The 27,796-nt window shown below is 46.0% G+C and overlaps 1 protein-coding gene across 3 annotated transcripts; it reads right to left on the bottom strand.

Moving 5' to 3' along the window:
• Positions 1–656: 656 nt before the first annotated feature.
• On the bottom strand, positions 657–23,912 carry Catsper3 (cation channel sperm associated 3). 3 transcript variants are annotated; one of them, XM_021215892.1, is made up of 8 exons: positions 23,748–23,912; positions 22,241–22,394; positions 10,470–10,709; positions 4,480–4,662; positions 3,240–3,380; positions 2,756–2,875; positions 1,725–1,879; positions 657–838 (listed from the first exon to the last, which is right to left on the bottom strand). In XM_021215892.1, the coding sequence occupies exons 1-8, from the start codon at positions 23,843–23,845 to the stop codon at positions 742–744; spliced, it is 1,188 nt and encodes a 395-aa protein (XP_021071551.1). In that variant the 5' UTR covers positions 23,846–23,912; the 3' UTR covers positions 657–741. The 3 variants fall into 3 exon arrangements, with proteins under 3 accessions (XP_021071551.1, XP_021071553.1, XP_021071554.1); XM_021215894.1 differs by having other exon boundaries at positions 10,470–10,670; XM_021215895.1 differs by having other exon boundaries at positions 10,470–10,556.
• Between the last annotated feature and the right edge of the window lie 3,884 nt (positions 23,913–27,796).

Genomic DNA, 27,796 nt, shown 5'->3' with positions numbered 1-27,796 from the left:
TGGCCCTGGGGCTCTTCAGATGGCTTTTCTTATGATTATGCATTTTCAGCTCCAAGAGACATTTGGCCAGTAGGGACACAGAAAATGCCACCATGTTCATTGCAAATCTTAACTAAGCACGGGAGGGAAAAGTCTGAAGGGTGAGCTACTGCTGTTCCTGTAGACTTCAGGAGGAGATGATCTAACATGGCCAGTAGGAGGCTCCCCTGGGCAGAGCTCCCTGATAGGACCTCTCTGGTCATATCCCATGCCTTGGCAGCAACCTTGGGGAAATCAACATGGACTTCCGAAGAAGGGACTCTCTAGCCGCAGGTCTCTGTCAGGCTGGGGCACCTGACCAGGTCGGCCTGACCCCTGCACACATCAGCCCTCAGGCGCCATCTGCAGGACTGTGACACACAGCTGCTGGCTCTTGTTGGTCTGCAGCCCCCACACAGCCTCCCCAGGAGTTTGTGGACCCTTGCTGTGGCACCTGAGGAGGCTGCAGGATATGGTCATTAGCCAGGGCGGGTCTCAAACCTTACTCTTCTCATGCCAGTGCCTGTGCAGCGCACAGCCTGCAGTGTTGTAGGCCCTAGGAAATCAACGTTCATGAGCACTTATCCAGGCCTAACCCCCAAAGGTAGGGACACCCCAACATCAGCCTTCTAGTGAGCTTGAGAAGCCACCCCCAGAGGCTTGTGTTTAATGGGGCTGTCATAGTCTTCGAGGCCACGCACTCCCAGCTACGGTTGGCTACCTCTAACTGAGTCCTGACAGGCTGGACGAGCTCTCCTTGGGCATGTCTTCCAACATCAGGCTCAGCACATTCACAATCTCATAGTAGAGCTCCTGAAGCCTAGAGCAGAAGAGGAGAGGGAAACCTGATGAAGCAGGCTCCGCGCCAGCCCCCTCCCCACACGCCACACGCCACACGCCACACGCCAGCATGCTCGCCGTGCCCACAGGTGTGTGTGAGATGGGAAGAGAACGGACCCTTCAGGCAGCTTGGAATCCCGCATCTGTCACCCCGCTGAGGATCCCTGGCGTATGTGAAAACTCATCTTCTGGGCCCAATAGTCCAATACCAGGATTATTCTCGGACCCAACGTGGGCATTCCCTGGGTCCCTCCTTTTCAGTCACCCCAGTCTCTGAGGCTTCCCGAGGGATTTCATCCAGAAGTCAGACTTATGATGTCTGCTCCTGATCAGAAGTCGCTAAGTGTCCACAGCTCTTCAGCTGCCAGTCAAAACCCCCAACTAGCTGACATTGAGAACAAGGCCTGCATCACATTATCTCCATCATTTAACTGGCCCAGGGGTTCCTTGGGTAACCAGGCAGGAAAGGGGCAGATTCTCACTCAAAGTCGCATGGGAAGACAGTAGCAGAGCTAAGCTAGCATCCCCTGCATTCGACTTACTACCCCATCTCTGCTTCCTGTCACCACCACAGACACACTTCCTGCTCCCTTCCTGGAAAGGGGCTAGCAAGGAGTAAGCAAGCAGAGACCTGAAGGGACAAAGGTGATGATTACAACAGGATACAAATAAAAGAGGGTCGGGTGAGTCAAGAGCAGAGTCCCTTCTACCACAGACTCATGTACACAACAGCCCAGCATATGCGGAATCCCGTACTCTCGTAAAGCCTGAGTGTACCCATCTGTCCTGCTTCTTGGTCAGCAACCCTTCAACCACCCCAGGGTCTACCACATGCCCTGAAGAAGCCACGAAGACCAGTAACTCACTTGCTGACAATAGCGTCCTGGTTGTCCAGAGTGACCAAGTAGATATCAATGAAGGAGAGACTAGTGCCGAAGTCATCCAGAACCATGGAGTCTGTGTGCCGCAGGGTCTTCTTGAAGCCCTCCACCATATCAATGAAGTTCATGCTACCACTTTTCTAGAGGCGGAAACAATGTGAGACCAACAGGCAGGAGCAGCCAAGGTACACGGAGACCTGAGAACCGTCATGGATCCCAAGAGTCTCAAGTTCATCCTGACCACTGAGCCAGGACCCTGAAAGGATGACAGAGTCTCATGGGCCCCCACACCTGCCCTGAGACCAAAGGAATAAGGGAATGTCTAAGGGTGAATCTGGGCAACCTCTGAACAAACCTGGGGCATAGCTAGACTGGTAGGCACCTCTGGTTCAGAAAAGAGGCCAAAGGGAGAGGGTCTGACAGACAAGAGACCCAGCAGGCTTCCCAAGTTAGACCAACAACATGAGACAGAGGGGCTGGAGAGATGGCTCAGTGGCTAAGAGCACTGACTATTCTTCCAGAGGTCCTGAGTTCAATCCCCAACCACCACATGGTGGCTTACAACCATCTGTAGTGGGTATCCAATGCCGTCTTCTGCTGTGTCTGAAGACAGTAACAGTGTACCCTCATATATGAAATAAAGTATGGCTGGAGCAGGGCCGGGGGCAGGGGGAAGACTGGTTTGGGTAACCAGCAAGATCCCATTTCAAAAAAAAAAAAAAAAAAAAAACTTTAAAAAATTAAAAAAAAAAAAAAAGAAAGAAAAGAAAAGAAAAGAAAAGAAAAGAAAAGAAAAGAAATACAGTACTCACACAAATTATTTGGAGAAATACAAACCCAGACAGGAACGCTTGGTTCTAGAGGCCACAGGGAAAAACCTGCTTTACCTAAAGCCGGGCATGCCTGAGCCCACCTGCCCACTACTGGAGTCCAAAGCCCTTCCTCCTGGGCATCCCATTAGTGCTAACTGCTTCTCTGTGTGTCTGGTGTGCCATCTTTCGGGCAGGGCCACCTACCTGTGTGTTCATCAGCCTGTTGACCTCCTCTTGCTGGCGTTTCAGGATTATTTGCTTCTCCTCCATAATCGCCAGGTTCCTCTCCAACGTCAGATCCCGCTCAAACTTTTTGATGGAATCCTAACACGGCAGAATATACAAGTCAGGACTGAGTTCCCTACACCCTTTCCATTTCAAGACTTCCTCCTTGCTTAGCTTGCCCTGCAGCTCAGGCCTCAGCAGAAAGGCCCACCCCACACAGGGCCAGCCCCTGCAATGGTTTCTTAAGCTCCATTGGTCTGCTGCCCTCCCATCATGAGGTGATGACCTTGCAGGGCTGGGTACTCATGAGAGGGGGGCCATTTGGTTAGCTCTTCATAAGACACAATTCCAGCTTGTCCAAGAAACCTGACCCATACCTGCCACACCTAACCTGAGCCATGGGTACACACACACACACACACACACACACACACACACACGAGTACACACTACACATCCTCACCTCCGTGTGCATGATCATCACACCCACAAACATGTTGAGGAAGATGAAGGATGCAAGCAGGATGAAGAGGATAGTAAACGCCCGGCTCACGGTAAACTTCCTCTTGTCCAGCTCTTCCTGCAGGTTTGTCCAGCCATCAACCTGGTCAGGCAGGACAGAGTATACTGAGCACCGAGGCCCAGCAGAGTAGGTTTTCCTGTCGCCTATGCCAAGGTAGCAATGACCCCACTGAGGTCACTCAGCCTCCTTCAACATCTCCTCACCCACTGGCTCTCCTCTCTACACAGAGGCACAGAAATGTAGGGTGCCCTTAGGTGGGGACCAGCCTATGGGAGTCTCTTCTCTCAAGGTCTCCCATTTTCTCCTAAAAGGCACAGCCTATTTCTAGTTCTGTCTTTGGAAAAAAAAAGAGAGAGAGAGAGAGAAAAAAAAACCAAAACCTTAAATGCCTCTCTTTTTCTTTTTTGGTTTTTTCAAGACAGGGTTTCTCTGCATAGCCCTGGCTGTGCTGGAACTCACTCTGCAGACCAGGCTGTCCTCGAACTCAGAAATCTGCCTGCCTCTGCCTCCTAAGTGCTGGGATTAAAGGCGTGCGCCACCACGCCCAGCTTTAAATGCCTCTTTTTTTTTTTTTAAGTTTTATTTATTTATTTACTATATGTAAGTACACTGTAGCTGTCTTCAGACGCTCCAGAAGAGGGTAGTCAGATCTCATTACGGATGGTTGTGAGCCACCATGTGGTTGCTGGGATTTGAACTCAGGACCTTCAGAAGAGCAGTTGGGTNCTCTTACCCACTGAGCCATCTCACCAGCCCGCCTTTCTTTTTATCATTCAAAAGTCTAGACCTTGAGACTTGGACTTTGCTTATTCTGGGCGGATCTGTGACAGCTTAGCATTTTTTTGTTTTTTTGTTTTTTTAAATAAATAAATAAAAAGCAAGCTCTGTGCTGTGGGCTTTATTTATAACTTAAGGTTAATCCAAATTAAGTATCATTTGAGAAAGTTTTCAAGTTTTATTACCCTGTGCAACACATGGAATGACTTGTAAAATCACGGAATTATAGACAGAAACAGAAGCCACGGGCTTCTGACCAGTCCTAGCGTACCAAGCCCCAGCTCCCTTGTACCCAAGGGATAAGCACCTGAATGTGGAGAGGCTCAGCCTGTACACACGCTCGCCCTTCCTGGACGAGCCCTTCTTCAGACTCCACCCCTACCAGGGTTCCCAATCTCAGTACCGTGGCCAAACTGAAGAGAGTAAAGAAGGCTGAAGCCAGGTTCCCCCAGTTCTCCAGGTCGCCTCTGTCCGTCATGCCAAACAGGCAGAATCCCAGGATCGCAAACACAAACATGAGGAGGAAGAGCAGCGTCAGCACGGAGGCCACAGTGTAGACCGTCTCCCCCACAGCAATGATGAGCGTCTGCAAGGCAGGGAGACCGTGGGCTGCTGGGTAAACCCACTCCAGAACATGCAGGTCCATCCTCCCTGGCTCACAGCTATCCTCAGGACCTCAAGCCTGGCATATAGTAGATGTTAAATAACTATCAGCAGAATGAATGAATGAGTGAGTGAGTGAGTGAGTGAGAGAGTGAGTGAGTGAATGATCAGAATGGGGCCCAGACTGAGGGCTGCACCAGTCTCACAGAGACATCCATCTTGTGTCATGGACAGACTGTACACACTTTGTCAGGTCTGGGTGGCCTCTCCTTCAGCCCCACTGACCTTGCTGCTTGAATCCAGTCTGACTCTGTGGTCATCCCTAGATATTGCATTTAGGCTTCTCAGCTAAGAGTTTTTCCTAAATTCCCCCCAAATCTAGGGGGAATAGGGACACTACCATGTACCTGAGGATAGAGAGAGCCAAGAGGAAATGTCTCCCCACTTTTTCTGGGCCTCTCCTCACAGGCAGCTCCCCATCTTAGGACCTGAATCTCCCTCCTGTAAAACCTCATCCTCCCTTCCCCTGTCCATCCCTGGAGATCCAAATGCATTTATTGTTTAGTTACCATGTCTTGAGATTTTCACTGAGTAAGTGTTTTATGAACATGAAGCTACTAAGAATGTTTTCATAGACTGTAGTGGCTTAAACTGGAATGGCCTAGCCAGGCGTGGTGGTGTGTGGCTTTAGTCCCAGCACTCTGGAGGCAGTTCATTCACCAGGGAGGAAAACTCTTTGAAAGCATTAGAAGGATTAGGAGGTGCAGCTTTGCTGGAGAAGTATTTTACTGGGGATAGGCTCTGAGGTCTCAGAAACCAGGCAGTCTCTCTTTCCACCTATAGATCAGGATGTAGCTCTCAACCACTTCTCCAGTACCATGTGTGCTGTGCTGTTGCCGTGTTCTCCACCATAATGATAACAGGTTAACCTCCTGAAAACTGTAAGCAAACGCCCAGTTCAATGGTTCCTTTTTATAAGAGTTGCCTCGGTCATGGTGTCTTGTCATAACAATAGAACATTGACTAACACAGAAGTTGGTGCCAGGCAGTGATGGTGCGCTTCTTTAATCCCTGCACTCGGAAGGCAAAGGCAGGTGGATGTCTGAGTTCAAAGCTAGCCTGATCTACACACCAAGTCCTAGGACAGTCAGGACTACAAAAAGAAATCTTGTCTTAGAAAAAAAAAAGACAAAAGTTGGTACCAAGAACTGGGGGACTTTTGTGACAGGGCTGACCATACTGATTTATGTGGGAATATAGAAGACTTTGGGACTTTGGACTGGAAAAAATGGTTGGATGCTTTAAGTGGGGCTTAATAGGCATTCCTTTTAGGATCATGGAAGACAGTGCTGAGAGCAATTGGAATTGTGGAGGCCCAGCTCAAGAAATTTCAGTGGAAAAGAACATTAATAAGGTGGCATACAGCCCATTCTTTTAATATTTTGGCAAAGAAGCCATATTAGCCTTTGTCCTAATATTCTGACTGAGGCTAAATTAAAAAGGGAGGGTAAAGTAGTGGGGGTGGGGTGGGGAGGTTGGATTAATGGCATTGACAGAGGAGATTTCAAGATAGCCTAGTGTCGAGGGTTTCATATGGTTACTAGTGATCATTCTTACGAAGATCTGTAATGAAAAGTGGCAGACGCGGGGAGGAGAAACACAAAATGCACAGCTTGAAAAAAAGGGGATCACCAGGAGGTGTAATGGAGCTGCATATAGTTTAAAGAAAAGCCTGATGCTAAATAGAAGAAAGGGAGTGGTGAGCTTAGGGCAAGACCCTAGCTAGCTAAGTCTCTAACCTGTGAAAAGGAAAGAAAAGCTTCAGCAGTGAAGGAAACCATTGAGAATGGGAAGCTGAGGGGCTGGAGAGATGGCTCAGTGGTTAAGAGCGCTGACTGCTCTTCCAGAGGTTCTGAGTTCAAATCCCAGCAAATAAATGGTGGCTCACAACCACCTGTAATGGAATCTGCTGCCCTCTTCTGGTGTGTCTGAAAAACAGCTACAGTGTACTCATATAAGTGTAATTAAAAAATGAAAAAATATCTTTAAAAGAAAACAAGAAGCTGATGAAATGTATTTGATCAAGGGGGCGTGGCATGTTCCATCCCCAGCAGGCAGCAGAGCTTGGCTGCTTCAGCCATGTGTTTCTGTCTTTAGAGTCAAGGCAACAAGAAAGGTGTACTGGAATCTTCCCCCTCAGGCAAGGAAAGCTGCTAAGGTCAGGCGTGTGTGCATGGAGGCCCAAAGAGGCCATTGTATGAAGAAAGGCCATTGAAGATGAAGCCTGGATTGTCTTGGAGACTAAAAAGATGTTAGAGATGCCAGAGCCAAGATACCTGCCAAGAAGAGCTGCTAACAGGGTGTAGAACCAGCCCAAGAGAGAAAAACGATGTTGCAGTCAACAAAGCTGAAAGGAGTTGGTGACCTTAAGAATCTTTTGACACCAGACATGGAGATACAGAGTTGGGAGTTTGTCCTGCTGGTTTTCCGTCTTGCTTTGGTCCAGTGTTCCCTCACTCTGCTCCTTTTCCCCCTCTTTTGGAATGGTGATTATGTCCTGTGTCATCGCAAGTATGTTATCTGCCTTTTCATTTTGATTTTACTGAGAGTACAGAGTTAAGAGTTTACCATGAGTCTCAGAAGAGACCTCGAACTTTGGACTTTTAAACAATGTTGAGACTAAGCCAGACTATAAAAAATTTTGAAGTTGGACTGAATACATTTTTGCATTTTAATACAGCTATAAGCCTACCAGAAGCAGGAAGTTAAACGTAGTAGTTTGAATAAGAAAGGCCCCCATAAGTTCATATATTTGAATGCTTAGTCAACAGGGAGAGAAACTGTTGAAAGGATTAGAAGGATCAGGAGGTATCGCTTTGTTGGAGAAAGCAAACCCCACGTCAGGAAGTCTCTCCTTTTGCCTATAGATTAGAAGGTAGCTCTGGGCTACTTCTCCAGCACCATGCCTGCTGTACCTCTTGCCATGCTCCTGCCTTGATAATGGACTAACCCTCTGAAACTGTAACCCACCCGCCAATGAAATACTTTCTTTTATAAGTATTGCCTTGGTCGTGGTGTCTCTTCACATCAATAGAACAATGGCTAAGACATAATTGCAAGCAGTAGAGGAGTATCAGGATGAAGGGTCCCAAGCTTAGAGAACCAGTTTGTGCTGGTCACAGTACAATACAATGACTCTTTCCCCCCATGTTACCACCTCCAACCACTAGTGCCCCTGAGCACAGTGACCCTTAAGACTGGCTTAGAACTAGGAAGGAATCTTGGAGCTGAACACAGAGGGGTGAGGGCTGGACCATACAGCTATTCTAGGAAGTAGAAAGGTCAACTCAGAGAAATGAGCTACTCTATATCCCCCTGGGGTATAAGACTAGTGCTTCCAGGGTCATTCTGAAAGAACTGGGGAATTTGTAATTGCGTGTCTCCTTGCTAGGCAGGGACAGGACTTTCTTACACTATTATGAACTGCCTCTCACAGGCTCATGCCCTTGGCCTTGATAACTAGCTGATGGGCTTTTTGGAAGTGGCCAGATCTAAGATCTTCACACATCCCTATCCCTTCCTTCCAGTACACATGGTAGCACCTGGCTGTAGCCTACGAACAAGGCGTTTGAAGCAAAAACTCAGGAAGACTTGATATTCCATTAGAGCATTTCCTCTGGTGCTGAGGATTTCTGTTCTGCTTTCTCAGCTGGGTGGGACCCTATTGCAAGAACCCAGTCAAAGGCTGGAAGTGGCAGGAATAAAGAGCTATAGACAAGCCCATAACTACTTAGGTCATGTGTCTTAGTTAAGGTTTTACTGCTGTGAACAGACACCATGTCCAAGGCAAGTCTTATAAAAAACAAAACAAAACAAAACAAAACAAAAAAAACAGTATTCAATTGGGGCTGGCTTACTGGTTCAGAGGTTCAGTCTATTATCATCAAGGTATGAGCATAGCAGCATCCAGGCAGGCATGGTGCAGGCAGAGCTCTGAGTTCTACATCTTCATCTGAAGGCTGCTAGCAGAATACTGATGTCCAGGCAACTAGGATGAGGGTCTTAAAGCCCACATTCACAGTAACACACCTACTCCAACAGGGCCACACCTTCTAATAGTGCCACTCCCTGGGCCAAGCATATACAAACCATCACATCACGCAACAAGCTTGAAGAGGGAAGAGTTAAAGATGACACCCACGTTGACTTGGCAACTGAATGGGATTGTGGCGGGGGAGGGGCACACCTCAACCAGCCTTTTGGTTAAAAGGCTGGAGGAAGAACTTGGGCCCAGAGATTTCAATGTAAGAATGAGCAAAGAGTGGGTGAACTTAGAGGTTAGACACACACGTGTCTGAAGAAGAGATGAAACTTTCAAATGGCACTTGCGTCTACAGGTCAGAATCCTAAAAAACAGAAAAGATCACCCAGGGATGAACGAGAAAGCAAGAGAACAGCAAACACAACACCAACAAAACCAAGCAATGACCCAGCCAGGAAAATCCACATTGAGAAGGCAGCCTGGAGAAACTGAGGCAAAAGGCCACCAAGGAGTAACAAAAGACTGCCAGAAACCTTGGAGGGGCTAGCCATGTGAGAGAAAGGGGTCGGGGAAGAAAGCAAGCCATGACAAGAAACAAGGCAATAGGAACAGGAAGTACCAACACTGACCTGGAACTGGAAAAGAGTGAGGCCTAGGCACACACATGCACACACAGAGGCATCTTATTACATGCATGTAAGGAATGGGTGTCTCCCAGGGAGAGAGCTCACATTTAGGGCCCAAGCTCACCCTGCCTGTTCAGAAATGTTCTGAAGACGGGCCCATGGCCTTGGCAACTCAGGGAGATGGTGGGAATGGTGCCTTCAACGTGGCCTTACCAAAACAATGAGATGTTCTTTACTAAAAAAGAAATGGCAGCCAGTGGTCGAAGCCACCCAAACACTGGCAAATCCTGGCACACAGCTCACAGCAGTCTGTACCGTAAGAAAGACAACTACAGCCAGGCGTGGTGGACAGCTACAGCCAGACGTGGTGGACAGCTACAGCTGGGCAGTGGTGGACAGCTACAGCCAGGCAGTGGTGGACAGCTACAGCCGGGCAGTGGTGGCCCATGCCTTTAATCCCAGCACTTGGGAGGCAGAGGCAGGCAGATTTCTGAGTTCNAGGCCAGCCTGGTCTACAGAGTGAGTTCCAGGACAGCCAGGGCTACACAGAGAAACCCTGTCTCGAAAAAAACAAAACAAAACAAAAACAGAAAGAAAGACAGCTACTACACCACATATAGGAAGAAAAACTCAGGTTGGTGGTACGGCCAGATACAGCTTTCAGATCTCAGCCCTGATGTTTTATTAAAGTTTTTTTGCCTGTATGTATGTATGTATGCATGCATGTATGTATGTGGACTCTGTATATGCCTCTGGTCTGTGGAGATCAGAAGAGGGCTCTAGAACTGGAGTTACAGAAGGTTGTGAGATGCCATGTGAGTTCTGGGAACTGAACCCGGGCCCTCTGTAAAAGCATCTATGTTCTCAACTGCTGCATCATCTCTGTCGAGCCCAGCCTTGACATTTAGGTGCTGAGTAACCTTGTGCCTCAGCTTATTCACCTTTAGAATGGAGCTAATCATACCTTCTTATCAGTTTCAAGACTGAGATGGTATCGTCAAACAAACTAACAGGAAGGTAACACTCAAGTCATTATTTCTTAGAAAGCATCCCGTAACACGTGCAAATGCATGCACTCCCACACTCGAGTGCGCACGCACGTGCACACACACCGGCACTTACCCTGATGCCCCTACTGTAGGAGATGAGCTTGAGGATTCGTAGAGACTGGATGCCATCAGCAAAGTGGAGGTATGCAAAATGATTTCCCTTGATTTTGCGGAGGAGATAGGGTATGGTGATAATAATGAGAATGATCACATCCAGTATGTTATAGCCATCCTTCCAGTATGTAACGGGGTTCACATAGACCTTCATGAGGAACTCGCAGATGTAGACAGATACAAAGAAAAGCTCTGAGCCCTGCAGTGGTCACAGGGGTTAGAGATCAAAACAAATGCAGAGACCCAGAGTTCTGTCCCTTTCCCTGCTGAGACCACCCCATCAGAGGCAGAGATACCCAGAACCCCTAGCTCTCCTAAGGAGCCTGGTTCTCTTCCCTTTCTGAGTCTTCCTTGCCTGTGGCTCTAAGTCCAGAGCTAGGTTTCCCCTAGATGTAAGATATAATTGCCTTGTAGCTGACTGTAAATGGCTATATATATACAGGCCCTGGTCGATATTCAACAAAACAGACCACTTGACATAAATATTCCCTGAGAGAAAGTCAAGACCTTTCTGGCTATCCTGAATGGGGTGAAATACACAAATATCACCTTTAGGGTGAAATATACAAATATCTAGCTACATTTATGATCATTGCCATCATCATAGGTAAAGATCAATCAGGTCAAGTCAGCTGCTTTTTAACTAAAGTCACCTGTTTTCTGCTTTTTAAAAAAACCACTCTTATACTGTTTGAACCAATCTCCTTCGAAGGCTTCTCCCTCCCCTACAGCTCCAATGGCCTTTTTTCTTGCCAGCAAGTCCTTTTAGAAGCATCTAAGACTTTTCTCTGCATCAAAATTCATTTGTCATCTTTACAGTCATCTAAAATTCACTCACTCGGGACTGAGAAGCGCATACAACCATGTGTCAAGCAAGCCCAGTTTTAGGTAGGGGAAATGGATAAGTAGAGTGGATCCCCAGTGTCAGGGAAGTCTGAGCAGAGGAGCCCTAGGCTCTCAATCCCTGCACAGTACGGAGGCTTACAGGAAGCTGGCCAGAGCAACTCGGGAGTCATCGAGGTGACAGTCAACCAGGCAAGGGGTGTGAGAAGTCTTCAGCACGGAGGGTGGGTTTGCCACTGACATGAGGATAACCCAAGGAGAGAGAGCCAAGAAGCCCCGAGCTTCAAACACCGCAACTGGGTAAGCACAGCAATGAGTTAGGGGAGCAGTAAAGAAGCGCATTTTTGAAAAAGCCCACCTTGGCCATAGTTATCATCCTTTTCCGCTGTTTGCACTGTCTCCTAATGGTCTGAGAGGTCATAACCAAGTTCATGGTCCCAGCTGCATGCTGTTTCCCTGCTTGGCTCTGGCCTCGTCTCCCTTTGGGCTTGAAGGCTGAACTAACTCCAGAGATGACCAGTCTGTGGGTGGGACCAGATGCCCATGTATCTCGTGACCAAAAGAGTTGTATGCATCCAGAATTAAACAGCGCATGTAAAACGTTCAGTCCAGTTTAGGCTGGTTTTCAGGGCTTGGGAGCATCAAATTCGAGCTTCTAATGTAATACTTTCTGGTCAGCAAGGGTATGCGATGGATGGTGGAAGTTTTTTTTTGTTTTTTTGTTTTTTTTTAACTCTCTTACTGAGAGTCCATTTTGTAAATTCTTTCCTAAATAATGGTTTTCAAACGCACTGGCACTGACTCATCAGCTTTCCCACTTTAAGCTGGGCTTTACAGTTCATTTTTATCCCGTTTTACTTACTTAGCCTGTGCACACGTGTGTACAAGGCCACCGGCATTACGTGAGGAGGTCAGAGAACAACTTGCAAAAGTCAGTGCTCTCCTTCCACCATGTGGGTCCCAGGGATCAACCTCAGGTCATAAGACTTGGCAGCTGGCGCCTGAACCCACTGAGCCATCCTGCCTGCCAAATTATCAGATTTTGAAATACCTACCACATCTATGGCTCTCCCTTGATTTTGTTTTTTTTTTAATTGTCGTACAAAGAAAGCCATGTTAACTACGTTTAAGAGTCCGGCTCCAGCTTTGCTGTTGTTCCCTGGTGCTTACAGTTGGATCTGTTTTCTATTTCATCCATTTCTGCTTTTAGCTTCCCTGTTTCCTCCTGGTTTTGGTTTCCTTTTATTCTATCACTCTTCTGCCACCACTGCAGCTCATTACTTTCTTTCTTCTCTTCATCGTCCCACCTCCAGCCCCCTCTTCCTCTTCTCTTTCTAGATGTTGGGAATCAAACTTAGGGCTGATGAACACTAGAGATGACCTCCACTCCCAAGATACCGTGCCAGCCCCCCATGAGGTCATTATTATTAGAGTGTATGTGCATGGTGTGTATATGCATGTGTGTGTATGTATGTGCACTTGCATGTGTGTGTGTGTGCTTGTTATGTGTGTGCATGTATGTGCGTATGTGTATGTGTGTATATATGTATATTTGTGTGTATATGTGTGCATGTGTATGTGTGTATATATGTGTGTATATGTGTGTATTTGTGTGTATGTGTGTGTGTGTGTGTAGGCACATGCTTACCATGGCCCACATGTGGACGTCAGTGGATAACTTTCAAGAACCTGGTTCTTTCCTTCTGAGGCAAAGTCTCCCTTGTTTCTGCTGTGTTGCAAATTCTAGGCCAGCCTGAGAGCTGCACTGAATCCCTCCTGTCTCCACCTGCCTTCTCCTGTGGTCATGTCTCATGGTCTCACAAGAATGCACAAGGTCTGGTCTCGGCGCAGTCACAACACTTGCCTCCTGTTTCCCTTGGTTTTAGAATAATCATCCTAATGGCTATGACATCACATGTCACTGAGGTTTTGATTGGCATCTCCTTAGTAGCTGGTAATGGTGAGAAGCTTGCCCTTACTGGCCATGTGCCCTGTCTTCTTTGAGAAACAGCCCCTCAACTATTCTACTGGTCAAGTCCCTCACACATCTGTGATGCTAGCACTGTTACTGTGGAAGTTCTTTAAATTATATATAGTTAAATAGTTTTTCATGTTATGTATTACATACAAGTAAATATATATGTATTTACATGTATATGTAATTACATATATATATATATATATATATATATATATATATATATATATATATTTCAGTTGAGTTTATTGGGTTTTGGGGGGGTGTTTTGTTTTGTTTTTTAGACGATGTCTCATTGATGGCTGGCCTCAGGGTCTCTATGCAGACAATGTCATCCTTGATGACCCGAAGCTTCTTCTCCTCCCACCTTTTTGTCCTGAATGCTGGGCTTACAGGCACACACCACCCGTGCTGGGCTTACAGGCACACACCACCCGTGCTGGGCTTACAGGCACACACCGCCCGTGCTGGGCTTACAGGCATGCACCACCCTGAATCCTGGACTTACAGGCACACACCAGCCACGCCCAGTTTTAAGTGCTGCTGACATAGGACCCAGGGTTTTGCGAATGCTAAGCAAGCACTCTACCAAGTGAGCTACTCCTGGCCCTCTCTTTAAATGCTTTTGTAAATAAATTTTAGGGAGGTGTGTGCCTGTAAGCCCAGCATGGGTGTTGTGTGCCTGTAAGCTCATCCCTTGTAACTGGAGTTACAAGGGGTTGTGAACCAAGTAGGTGCTGGGAACTGAACCCTGATCCTCTGAAGAGCAGCCAGTGCTCTTAACCCCTGAGCCACCTCACCTCTCCAGCCCCTAGAAGGCCTTTTATTAGTATCGTGCCTAACTTGTTAACTGGTTTTAGTTTGCTACAAAATGTTGATTTCATCAAGTGCAAGGGCTTTCACAGTATCCATGGAAACAGCTGAGTAGATCATTCCTTACCTATTGGTCTTCCTTTTCTATTTACTTGAGGTGAGGCTCTCGGCATAGCTCAGCTCCCCTCAAGCTGTCTGGGCTCTTTTCTGCCTACCCACAGTTCACAGCGGTGAACACCCTTAGGGCACTGCTTTCACTGGGTCAGATACAACCATGCTGTGTTGACATTTCCACTCGCCCACGCACTCATTTCCCCGTGCTTTCTTCTTTGACCCACTGGTTTAAAATGTGTTGATTTATACATATTTGAAACTTTCTAGTTTACTTTTTTAAAAATCTTCTTACAAATATATTGTATCTTAAATGTGTTTGCCCCTCTGCCTTGCTCTCCCGCTCTTCCTTCATTAATCCTCTTTGTTCATCTAGGAATCTCAGTTCTACCATGATCTATTCACAGATGACTTTTTTGTGAATATATAAAATCTAGGACATACAGACAATTTTTATTGCTCAAACACATTTCTTTCTGAGGCTAGCTAAGTTGACCTAATGCTATTATCTCCGATTACATCCATTTTCCTATGAAGAAGTAATTTCATTCTTTATACAGAATGAACCTCACTGTGCAGATGCACATTTTCCTATTCTTTCCTCTGTTGTTGGATGCTGAGGTTGACGCTATAACTCAGTTATTACTAATAGTGCCACAATAAACGCCGATATGTAAGTATCTCCTAGATATAATGGTTGTATCTTTTGGGTAACTACCCAGGAGCGACTCAGTAGAGCCTTACCGTAGACCTATTTCTAGTTTTTGAGAACTCCATGCTGATTTCCATAGAAGTTGGACTAAGTTTACATTCCCACTGACATTGTCTAAGAGTTCTCTTTTGTCCACATCCATACCAGCATTTAGTGTTTGTACCTAAAGGGCAAAGGCAGATGCCAGATCCCTCGGAGCTTGTTACCGGCATCGATGAGACCTGATATATGGTTACTAGGATCTGAACTCTGGTCATGACGATTACACAGCAAGCACTCTTAACTGCTAAGAAGGCCCCCTTTTTGTTTTCTTAGTTACTACCATTCTGATAGGAGTAAAATGGAATCTCGGTGTGGTAGCTTTTTTAAAGATGTGTTTTAGGTAGGTGTCTGTGCGTGTGCACCATGCATGTATGGGTGCTCATGGGGCCAGAGCAGGCGATGGATCCTGTGGAGCTGGAATCACAGACAGTTGTGAGCCTTCCAATGTGAGTGCTGGGAATGGAACTCAGGTCTTCTGGCAGAGCAGGAATGGACTGTTAGCTGCTGAACCATCTCCCTAGCTCCTCAGGTGGTTTTGGTTTTCATTTCCTTGATGGCCGATGGGGTTGACCATGTCTGTTGGTCGTGTCTCTTCCCTTTCTTGTGAACTGTCTGTTTATTTCATTAGCCCATTTATAACGAGGCTGTTTTGTTGTTGCTAGGGTTCTTGAATTCTTTGTTTTAGATATTAATCCTGTCACATAGATATATATCTAATGAAGGTTTCTCCTGTTGTGGAGGCATCTCATTGCTCCATTTGGTTCCCTTTGCCATACAGAAGTCTTTTAATGTGACACAGTCCCATTTGTTGGTCTTATCTCCTGAACACCTGGGTTCCTATGCAAAAAGTCCCAACCTACACTTATCTATTGAAGATCACACAACTCTATTCTCTCCCTTTAGAAAGTCACAGTTCCAGGCCTTACTTCAAGGTTTTTTGTTTTCTTTTTTTTTTTTGTGGGGGTTTTTTGTTTTCTTTTTTTTTGTGGGGGTTTTTTGTTTTCTTTGCACAGGGTGGGAGATGAAGATCTCATTTCGTTCCTTTATATGTGGGTATACTGTTTTCTCAACATGACTAGTTTGTGTGTGTATGTATACTATGCATGTATGTTCATGTGTACCTATGTATGAATATGTGTTCATATGTGCATATGCATGTATGGATGTTTATGTGTATATATGCATGTATGTATGTTCATATGTGTATATATGCATGTATACACACAGATGCCCATGCGCATGTGTATGTATTTGTGTGGAGACAAAGAATAACAAGTGTCTTCCTCAGTCACTCTCTACATTATATTGTAAGGCAGAGTTCCTTCCTTATTCAGGCAGTCTAACTAGCCAGCTTGCTCTAAACACTCCCTGTCTCCACCTCCCAAGTACCGGGACTACAGGCAAACCACTCTACCTGTCCAGCATTCATATGGATGCTGGAGATGCAAACCACACGCTCGCCTGCTAAGTGTTTTACCCACTGGGCTCTCTATCCCACCCTTACCATTTGTTAAAGATGCAATCTCTTCTCCATCAAGTGTTTTACTGTCTTTGTAAGAAATCAGGTGGTTATAGCTATGTGTGTTTGTGTCTGCCTCTGCTCTTCTGTTCTGTTGATTTACGTGACTGTCTCTGTGACAGACTGTCTCAGTGACAGACTGTACTGTTTCTGTTACTCTGGCTCTAGAGTACAACTCAAAATCAGGTATGGGAAGAAGGCTCCAGCATTATTCTTTTTGCCCAAAAGCTTTGGTTATTTGGTTATTTGTGCTTTCATGTGGGTCATAGGGGTGAGTTTTTCCCTATTCTTGTTAAGAATGATGTTGGGGTTTTAATGGACATTACACTAGATTGGTTCGACAGCCATTTTCACATGATGGCCTTTTTCCAGTGCAGGAGCATGGCATCTGTCCAAAGTCTTCGATTTCCTTCTTCGGTGTTTCAAATTTTCTAGTATATTCTTATTATACTTCATATAACGTGAATGTGTGTTTGTGTGTGTGTGTGTGTGTGTGTGTGTGTGTTAGTGTGTGGGGGGTAAATGTGCATGTATGAACACAATGTGTATGCATGTGTGTGAGGGTGCATGTGTGCACATGTGTGTGCATGCCTGTATGTGTGCAATGAACATGAATGGGTGCGTGTATGTGCATGTATGATGGGCACACATATGCAATATGTGTCCGCCTCTGTGTGTGCATGCACAGTGAGCTGAGGTAGTCAGAGGACAATTTGTGGGAGCCTGTTTACTCCTCTTACATGGAAGACTGAATCGGATCATTAGGTATGGCAGCGGAAGCCTCGTCCACCAGACCTACACAGTTTTGGTTGGGAGTAGGGTGGTTTGTGTTATTTTGTTTTTATGCAACTATGAATGGAATTGTCTCCCCACTGTCTTCCTCAGAGTATTTATTACTGGCGGCTAGGAAGGCTTCTGATTTCTATGCTGACTTTTGTACGCTGCCATTAAGAGTTTCCTGGCTGTGTTTTGGGATCACTTACATGAAGAATCCTCCTCTGCAGTTAGAGACGCCAACCTTCCTTCTCTGTATCTCCTTTATTTGCTTCTCTTGTCTTACTGTTCTAGCTGAGATGTCCAACAACGCATCCGGTAAGGGAAGAGTATGTGGTTTTAAATTCCTTCAGTTTTTCCCAATTTAGTCTACTGTTGGCTGAGGGCTTGTCCCCTATAGCCTGGGATACATCAACATATGTTCCCCCTATTGCTGGTCTTCTCGGGGGTTTTATCACAAAGGGATTTGGGGTTTTATCAAAAGCCTTTTCTGCTTCAGTTAAGAGGTCGCGTGATTTCTGTCCTTGAGTCTGCCTGCACATGCTGAGCCCCCCTCCCTGCCGCCCCCACACCTGTGTAACAAAGCCAGCGTTAGCATGGTGGATCATCTTCTTGGTGCGTTCTTAGATCTGGTTTGCAGAGAGCAGAGGGAACGGTGCTGCATCGATTTTCTGTTGTTTTTGTTTGTGTATCTGGGTGATCCTAGCTTCATGGAGAGCCACTAGTGCCTCTCCTCCCCTAGCCTGTGGAAGCTGGAGAGGCTAATTCTACTTTAAAGGACTTATAGGATTCACCAGAGAATCCTTTGAATCTGGATGTTTTCAGTTGGGATATTCCTATTAGAGTTTTAATCTCATTTGTTGTGGATTCACTAAAATTATTACTCTAAGGAAAATGGTGTAATTATATTTTAATTTTTAAAAGATCTTTAAAGATCGATCTTTAGAGATGTCTCTTAACTACTTGCATGTCCATTCCTTCGTGTGAAAACATATTCAAATAAAGAAAAGGGTTTTTTTTTCCCCCTTTCTCAATTTCTCCAAGAATCGACAAATCTAACTAGCCTGTCTGCAGGCACACATTTGGAAAGCTGGCTTGTGACAGAGACACTAACAGATCAAGTCTAGTCTCAAAACTAGAAACGACACTATCTGTGTTCATTTCTTTGAATGATAAATATATGTGCACAGTACTCCCCTTATGAGGACCAGTCAGTCAAGTCAGAAGGACCCACTGTGTCCCTTAACCTTCAGCTTGTAATATTTATCATAATATTTTGGTTATCTGTGCTTACTGGTCTATGATGTTCAATGAAAGGTAATTTTCATTGTCAAAAGGATTGTTTATTTTCATTTAACTTTAGTAGGATCTAGAAATCCATTTCATTTCTTTTAGATTTTCCAATTCAGTGTGATATAAGGTTTTAAAGGTTTATCCTAACCTGTTCTCTAGTTTATCAGCGTCTACTGTCTCGGTTCCCTTTCCTCCCTCATTTATCATGTGGGGCCATCTTTGTCTGGTTTGAATCTCCAGCCTTTTCCATCATGTCTCCCTCTGTCTGATACTTTAGCTTGTCTCATGCATTTTTCTTACTAGTTCTGTCTTGGTCATAACTGTTTCCTCCACTTACCTAAGTTCTCTTTTTGTTTTAAAAGGATTTACATGTGTGTCGGGGGGATGGTCACAGCCACAGGGGCTTGTGGAGTCAAGGCAGATCTCTTTACAGCTGCTTCTCCCCTTCCACCTTCCTGTGGTTCCAGGGGTTGAAGCCAGGTCTCCATGCTCATGGGGCAAGTGCCTGTACCTGGGGGCCATCCTGCTGGCCCATCTAATTTTGTAACACTTGCAGCCTTAACTTTCCCTCTCAGGACTTTCTTCCATTTGCTCCATAGGTTTGCTGTGTTGTGTTTCTATTTTCACTAGATTGTAGGAATGCTGTTCTCCTCCTCAATTTCTTCCAGGGCCCACGCGCTGTTCCCGAGTGGGCTGTTTAATCCCCGTGGCTTTGTCTCTCTCTTGCTTTGCAGCTTTACCTTCCATTGTGGTCAGATGAAATATAGAGGAGTCTCGTCAATCTTCCTATGTTTAGTAAGACTTTGTTCTTAATAATAGAAACCTATGCCCATATCCCCAGACTAATTTGCTATTTACCATTCACTTTTAAAATCCCCCACTCATTTTTTAAAAAAACATTCTTTGTGGTAAGGACTCCAAGCACTGTGAGATGGATCCGTGGTTAAGAGCACTAACTGAGGACCCAAGTTCATTTCCTGGCACCCACATCAGGTGGTTCAAAACTGCCTGTCACTCCAGCTCAGGGGATCTGACACCCTCTTCTGGTCTCCACGGGTATCACACACACACACACACACACACACACACACACACACACACACACGCAGGGAGAGATACACATAAATAAATGACCAATCTTTTTTGAAAAATCCAAGTGGTGTGACTGAAGAACACCCCTCCTTTCCTCTGTGTTTCTTGGCAATGGGCAGCTGGTTCCAAAAGACCGAAATATTCAGGTTTGCACCAAGCAAGGCAACAGACGCCATTCTTCCATGGCAGGCACTCGGTGTTGCTGGATTCTTCTTGATACTCAGGGCCCAGATCCATTGCTTCACCTGAGCTGTCACCAGACCAGAACACATCAACTGAAACACTTTATAGAAATAAATGCATGGTATGAATCCCAGGACTTGGGAGGCTAAGGCAGAAGGATCATGAGTTTGGAGTTGGCTCAGCGGTTAAGAACACTGACTGCTCTTCCAGAGGTCCTGAGTTCAATTCCCAGCAACCACATGGTGGCCTTGTTGGAGTAGGTGTGTCACTATTGACATAGGCTTTAATACCCTTGTCCTAACTGCTTAGAAGTCAGTCTTCTAGCTGCCTTCAAATGAAGATGTAGAACTCTCAGCTCCTCCTGCACCATGCCTGCCTGGATGCTGCCATGTTCCCACCTTGATGATAAAGGACTGAACCTCTGAACCTGTAAGCCAGCCCCAGTTAAATGCTGTCTTTATAAGACTTGCCTTGGTCACGGTGTCTGTTCACAGTGGTGAAACCCTAAGACAGTGGTCATCAAAAACAATTTAAAGATATGAAATTCTAGTACATCCATTGCAGGAAGGATATGGAGGGAATTAAGATGGGGGGAAAGGAAGATATATGTGATCGTACTTTATTATTGTATGTATGTACGGAATTCTTAAAGAATAAAGACAATTTTAAAATTAAAAAAAAAAAGTTTTAAAACTGTTGTATCTGGTTCTCCTGGTTGGCCTTGTCTTTCAGCCCTGCTGTAGCCTTAGGATCAAGGGATACATCCATTATGTGCTGAACGTGTTTTCCTGGGAAATGGTGATCAGCACTGATTCTACAGACAGCTCATCAGCAAAAGCACCAGTGTGATGCTTCTCCAGTCACTCGGGCTGGCTGTGTACAGTTGAATGTGTACTCTTTCCTTACACATTTTGGGGTGATTTTTCTTGGGTTTAGATTTTTTAGCATTCTGGTCCATGGGTGTTTGAAACACAAGAATTCCTCTCATCTGTGAGCAGGGTCTACGCCTTGACACCAGCACTCAGCATTTTCTCAGTGGTTTCTATCACTTATATTTTAAATGAGTTTTTTTAATTCCTCCATTTAATTCGAGCCACCATCTGTGTACGTAACTGCTTGCTCTACGTTAGCCTTCATTTGTAAATGGTTTTATTTGACGTCTAGTTGTTCCCTGGGCTTAGTCACTTTGTTTCCGTCCTGTCTTACACCTGGAGCCATCTCCGGAACGTGGTGCTTGCTCTAGAGTTGGATGTTACTGTGTTGATTGGAGTTTGCCGCCTTATCTTTGCAGTAGGGTTTTGTTACCTGTGGGGATCAGATCCCAGCTTGCTCTGTCCTGTTATGATGTATGGGATTTCCCCTCAGTCCTTTTTGGTGTGTCTTTCATTCTAAATCCCTTTTCCTAACCTTTGAGAACGTGTGCTTCCAACTCCGCCGAGCACTTAAGACACAGCAGCTTTGCCGAGCACCAGTAGCACAGAGACAGGCAGATCTCTGTTCAAGGCCAGCCTGGCCTGCACAGTGAGTTCAAGGCCAGCCAGGGCTACACAGAGAAACCCTGTCTCAAGCAAACAAACAAGCAAAACCAAACAAAAGCAGCAGCTTCACTTGGAGGACTGTAGTTCTATTTCTTTTTGTTCAATCTGAATGCTGTCGTTGATGATGATGATGATGATGATGATGATGATGATGATATTTGTATGCCTCTAGCTTGCTGAATCTTCCTCGGGATCCCCTAAGTGCACAGCCCTTGAGAGGGAGCTCTGCCTGGTCAGTCCTGCAAGCTCCAGCCCTTTCAGAGATGACCAAGAACTTTCAATTTTTTTTTTTTTTTTTTGGTTTTTTTTGGAACAGGGTTTTTCTTTGTAGCCCTGGCTGTCCTGGAACTCACTCTGTAGACCAGGCTGGCCTCGAACTCAGAAATCCGCCTGCCTCTGCCTCCCGAGTGCTGGGATTAAAGGTGTGCGCCACCACGCCCGGCAACCAAGAACTTTCTACACTCACTACTGAGCTACTGCTGTGGGCAACCCAACTGAGGATAGCTGACATCAGCCCAGCACACCCTGGTGTCCCTCTGCTTTCCTCCCCACAGGAACTGACCCTCATTCCATTGGAAAGGCTGCCCATGAGACTCAGCCATGAGATTCAGCATCTCCATTTACAAGTTAAGAGAGAATTCTGGGAGATTTAACCAGCCACATTGTTGCTGCTGCTTCTGCCACTAGCTGATGCTACTGTGGAGGTCAAAGGTCTTTAAAAGTGTTTCTATAGAAAATTTCTTGCAACAAAGATGCCTTTGAAATATTTTAACATTTTCAGAAACAATACAGGCAAAGTAGTAGAATTAAAGCTGCTTTCAGCTCAGCTCACCTCAAAGATTCTAAAAAACTCGAATTTTATGTCATAATTAGTCCCCAAGACCATTAAAAGGGAGTTGGTGGCAACCGTGGTGACCATCATGGCCTGGAAGAAAGTGCTCTTGATAACCTTCCTGAAGTAAGCCTGGCATTCCTTATCCTTCCTCCTGTCAAAAGGAGGGACAAGAGGCGTGGTTACACAGAGATTCCCACTCAGCTGCCCCCTCCTAGGGCTGGGAAAAGAAATGTATGGGGTGGGGGTGGGAGTGGGTGTTGTGTGCTTATAAACAGTTGAGTGACACAGTGACCCCTGAGACACGGTCATGAGCGTAGACTACCCCTACCAGGTTCCTCTCCCTGGACTCCTGAAAAAGAGTGGTCACTACTTCTCAGACAATGTTTCCTTAAACACAAGGAAATATTTGAGTGTCACAGGAAAAACTTATTAATGCATAAGCACGAGCACATCAAATGACATATATCACTGATTTATAATCATATATATGCATATAATCTAGATATACATATGTACATACAAATACATAAGCTCACACGTCTTGATTACTAACTCAAACACCCTAAGAGAAAAGGAACACACAGCCAAGTCATGATGGTTGAAATGGTATGAGGGAGATACAACACCTGGATGTGTTCTGCTTATAAAATGAGGGAGAACTTCTATGTGATAGTATTTCATGCTCACAAGTGAAATGTGGTAGGTGTTTTTCTTAAGGAACAGGGAAACCTACTCTGGTCAGTTTGGATCCAAAACAAAACCGAAACAAAAGTCCAGAACAGTTCAAGTTCTCTCATCTGGATTCCAGTCCAAAAGAATACAAGCTGAAATGAACAAGGTGACTTCAGTTGCACATGTTTATTCCACGATTATTGTGTGTGTGTGTGTGTGTGTGTGTGTGTGTGTGTGTGTGTGTGTGTGTGTGTGTGGCAGCCTGCATCTACGGTGTCCCAAACCTACTCCAGAAGCTGAGGATGGAAGATTGCTTGCCTGAACCTGTGACAAGGCGAGGCCTTCGTCTTAAGACACAACACACAGGGAGAGCCGAAGCACCTTCTGGCCTCTGTGTCAACACAGACACAGGCGGTGCACATACATACATGCAGGCAACTCACATAACACACACCCAGTTACGAAACAACAATAGCAACAAAACCTCCAACTATATATATTCTATATATTCTATCATCTGTAACAGAATGGATCTTCTTCATCATATGATTTGAAATAGGCCCTGTGGGCAAAAGAAAGAAAAATTCTTCAAATTATCCAATACTTTAATAGAAAAGAACATTACTCCAGGTTAAGAGCAACTGTGCTGACGTTGGCCTCCAGAGAGACTGGCGTGTCGGAGACAAGCCCTTCTATCTTGGGGTGCACACAGGCACCTGTGGAAGAGGATAGAAGAGTTTGGGTGTTCTGAGCCAAGGCTACCCTTCACTCATCTCCTAACACGGAGGTAAAGGATACTTACATAATCTTGCTCAGTCTTGCGGGTACTTACTTAATCTTGCTCAGTCTTGCCTGCAGTGCTTCCGATGCTGCAGCAAACAGTGAGCCCGACTTGACTCGTACAGAGCTGTGGTGAAAACGTTGGGACATTTTCTGTCTTCCTTCCTCACTTCTATCATACAGATAAACACCTCTGCCTAAAGTCCTTGGCACCTGAATTCTAAGAGGCAGCAGAGAGGGACCCTGGGAAGGGTTCTCTGCTTTATGAGGTCACTCTTAGGCATTCTAGCCATCGTAGGCTAGAGAGGGAGGCCTGGCTAAGGCTTATTCACTTGTGGTCCTTCTTCCTGAGATAGGGAATGGCCCTGAGAGGGCGAGTACCTAGCAACCCTGGGGAAAGCAGGGTGAGAGATCTTTAGAGATGTGAAGGCCTTCCCTCACGATGTGCCCTCTTTATCAGGCAAAGGCCTTTTATAAGGTGGTAAAACGAAACTGAAAATGATGGAGGAGGAAAATGAAGTTGTCTGAGTTTCTGAGGGACGGAACACACCCAGAGCCAGCACCAGAGATACCTAGAAGGAAGAGACATTTGCAGTGGGTCAGGCAATGGACACAAAACCCACGGGAGGTGCGGGGGGGGGGGGCACAGCAGATCTTGCTAGTAAGAGGCCTGGGCTGTGGATAACAAAATTCCTTTCCGGAGGAAAATGTAAACAATGTCTAAGGTCCCACGGACACGTCTGGGGAGGATGGCACCAAAGTTTACTCCAGGGAATCAATGAGTTTGTTGGTCTGTCTTACAGAGCACAGAAAAGGGGTTACAGACAGGAGAGTGTGTGCTCCCTCCCAAAGGCTCCACCGTAGTCATTGCTTTCCCATAGTTGTAGAATGGAGGCCTCCCTAAGTCTCCCCAGCAATGCACTCTAGCCTTGTTCTGCACAGCAGTCAGGGCAGAACTGCACACGTGTGGTATGAAATGATGAGATACTCATGTAAGGATCCTGTGCCCCACCTCTCCCCATCCTTCCTTCAATGGGGGATTGGGGGGATGTCAACAGTCAATAAGCCCAGCTGGGTTGGTCTTGCAAAGCCACCACTGCTGAACTCCCAAAGACACTTGGCTCAGAGGTCAGAGGTTAGTCATGAACAGCACTGAAACCAGAGTGTGAACAAAACCATGCTTTAAGTACAAGAGCTACAGGGATTTAATTCTGTTCAACCCTTTTAAAGCAGTATTGTGCCCCTGACACCCCCTTTTGCCTTGATTCTTTCGAGCCAAGGCAAGATACAGAGATCTAGATTGCTGTGCGATATTAAATATTTAGTCACTGACTTAGTCAATTTCCTGGAAATATATGTTCTTGAGCTTAAAGAAAACTGGGTGGCCACCGCACCATCTGTCCTGCATGTCCCTAATCTTTCTTTTCTTTTCTTAGGGGCGGAATCCACATTTTGTGTGTTGGCCAAGCACTCCACCCCAGCCCGTCCTTAGTATTCTAAAACGTGTGTCCATGTGCATTGCCAGAAGACAACACCCATATACGCAGCTAGTACAGCAAATTGAGAAACAGACTTCACAGCCTGCCCCATAGGAGAAGTAAGTCCTGGTGACTACAACCAACAGTGCTATGTCACATAGGAAAAAGTGGGGACTTCATCTGGTCACAGGTGAGAAGTGTTGGAGATGAGGATCACAGCGCCCTGGGTCTTATCAAGATATACAATTTTTAAAATTGGTTTTCCGACACCCAGTCTGAGATAGCCCAGGCTGGTCTCAAGCTTCATGGGTAGCAGAAATTGACCCTGAACTGTCTCCTCCTCCTCCTCCTCCTCCTCCTCCTCTTCCTCGGTGCTGTGCACCGAGACTACAGGTGTGTACTGCCACGTCTGGTTCCATCCGGTTATCTCCGGATTAAAAACAACAGAGCTTTAAAAAATATTTTGGTAACTTCAAGTGAAGTGATGTTCCTTGCATATGCCAGATCAATGCAGGACCAGAAGAGGCCAAGATGGAGTGCGGGGGTCCAAGAGAACTCCCAGGAAAGAACTAACAACGTCCCGCACTGGCCACCACAAGCCCAGGAACACTAGCACTTACACCCTGCTCACCCACACTGCACCAGGTGGAAGCAACTAGAGCAGTGGCTCTCAACCTGTGGGTCTTGGCCCCTTTGGGGGTCAACCAACCCTTTTACAGGGGTCACCTAAGACCCTTGAAAAACACAGAGATTTACGTTACAGTTTGTAACAGTAGCAAAATTACAATTACGAAGTAGCAACGAGAACAATTTTATGGCCGGGGTCACCATAACACGAGGAACTGTATTGAAGGGTCACAGTGTCTGTAAGGATGAGAACCACTGGACCAGAACCAAAGGGATCTGAGAGCTTCGCCTTCTAGCGTGGCATGGCTGTGCCGACAATCCGCTCTGCTGGTGTTCTTTCTCTCAGTTCCTATTATTTTGCTTCTGGGTTTGCCTATATGTCTCACAATGGTCTCTATGCATTGCTGGGTTAGGTTTTAGGATTGTTCTTTTTTTTTTCCCCTCTAGTTTGCTATCAGGGTTTCTCTCTGTATAGCCCTGGCTGTTCTAGAACTTTCTCTCTGTAGACCAGGCTGGCCTCGAACTCACAGATGCACCTGCCTGCGCCTCCAGAGTGCTGGGACAGAAGTCCTGAACCACCACTGCCTCGTAGGTGTTCTTTCCCCTCCAGCCATGAGTCTCATAGGTTCCTCCTCTTGTTCCTCTGTCTTCCTTCTCTGGTCCTTCCCTTCCCCCCCTACACACACACACACCCTGCTGCTGCCCCTTCTTTTTACTTCTTAATTATAAACTTTGCCAATGCAAAAACAAACAGACACGGATCTTAAATAAGAGATAGTTTACCACAAAGCCATTCTGTGTGACCGTGACCCAGAAACACAGACTTAGGTTATCCACAACCCCACGTTCCCAAGTATAAGAGTATGAAGAAAGGCGTGAGAGAGACCCATTCCTTAGGGAGTGGAGGGATAGCTCAGTGGTTATGAATACTTACTGCTCTTGCAGAGGACCTAGGTTAGGTTCCCAGAATCCATGTTTGGTGGCTCACAACCACCCATAACTCCAGTTTCAGAGGATCTTATGTCCTCCTGCGCCCTTGGGTGCCTGCCTGCATGCGGCACATAGAAATCCATGTAGGCGCACACACATAGATGAAAATAATTTCTTTTTAAAGAGTTGAGCCTGAGATGCAGGAGATCTGACCTTGAAAATGCAAACAAACAACAGTTCATTGTATACTAATCTCAAATTAATTTAAAATAAAATTGGGGGGGTATGCTCAGGTTATCAGGTTGACTAGATTTAGAATCCCTTAGGAGACATCTATGGATGTGTCCATGGGGTTTTTACAGGGGTTTTAACTGAGGAGAAGAGGCCCACCCTAAGTGAAGATAGCACCATTCCATAGGCTTCCTGACCACAGATGCAGCGTGACTGGTTCACACACCTGCCGCCTCCCGTGCCATGAGGGACAGATGCATCCTTGAAGCCTGAGCCAGAACAAGTGTCCCCCCCCCCCTCCTCTAGGCTGCTTTCTCTAGGACATCTGTTCACAGTGAGAAAGTGAATAAGGCCCTGCCTGCCTAAGGGAACAGCCAGGAAGTGGCTTTGGGAGCTTGGCTCCTTATCACATGACCACACAGGCTCCTTGCAGGGGTGGCAGGGGTGGGGCAGTCAGGTTTTTGTGAAGTGAGGTTCCTGCAAAGATGATCTTTGTTAGAGTCTAAGTCTGTGGACTGCTCCCTGGTAACAACCCAGAAACTGTGGAAATCAATGGCTTTCAGTTCTTCCTCAAATCATTAAGCCCCCAAAACGCACAGGCGGACGATCACAAAGACAGGGAGTCCTTGAGTTGCCACATCTTGAAGCCAGGGACAAAACGCTTGTCCTCTCCTTTAACCCTCTTGTCTAAAAAGGAAAACGTAACTGAGACAGGTTCTTCAATTTTTGTAACTTTTGTAATAACATTAACTACTCAAGTAATAAAACAAACAGCCACCCAGGACAGCTTTCGCTCTGTGAGAATTATTCTATACACAGCCAAACCCAGGACAGC

Source organism: Mus pahari, chromosome 16 (genome assembly GCF_900095145.1).
Source record: "Mus pahari chromosome 16, PAHARI_EIJ_v1.1, whole genome shotgun sequence".
Lineage (NCBI taxonomy): Eukaryota > Metazoa > Chordata > Mammalia > Rodentia > Muridae > Mus > Mus pahari.
This window is presented reverse-complemented; position numbering and strand designations above follow the sequence as displayed.

Coding starts and splice junctions, on each gene's coding strand:
- Catsper3 (XM_021215892.1), bottom strand. CDS start 23,845: ATGTCCCAACGTTTTCACCACAGCTCTGTACGAGTCAAGTCGGGCTCA. Junction 4,663..10,469: donor CCTACAGTAGGGGCATCAGG/GTAAGTGCCGGT, acceptor CCTGCCTTGCAG/ACGCTCATCATTGCTGTGGG. Junction 2,876..3,239: donor TGATGATCATGCACACGGAG/GTGAGGATGTGT, acceptor CTGCCGTGTTAG/GATTCCATCAAAAAGTTTGA.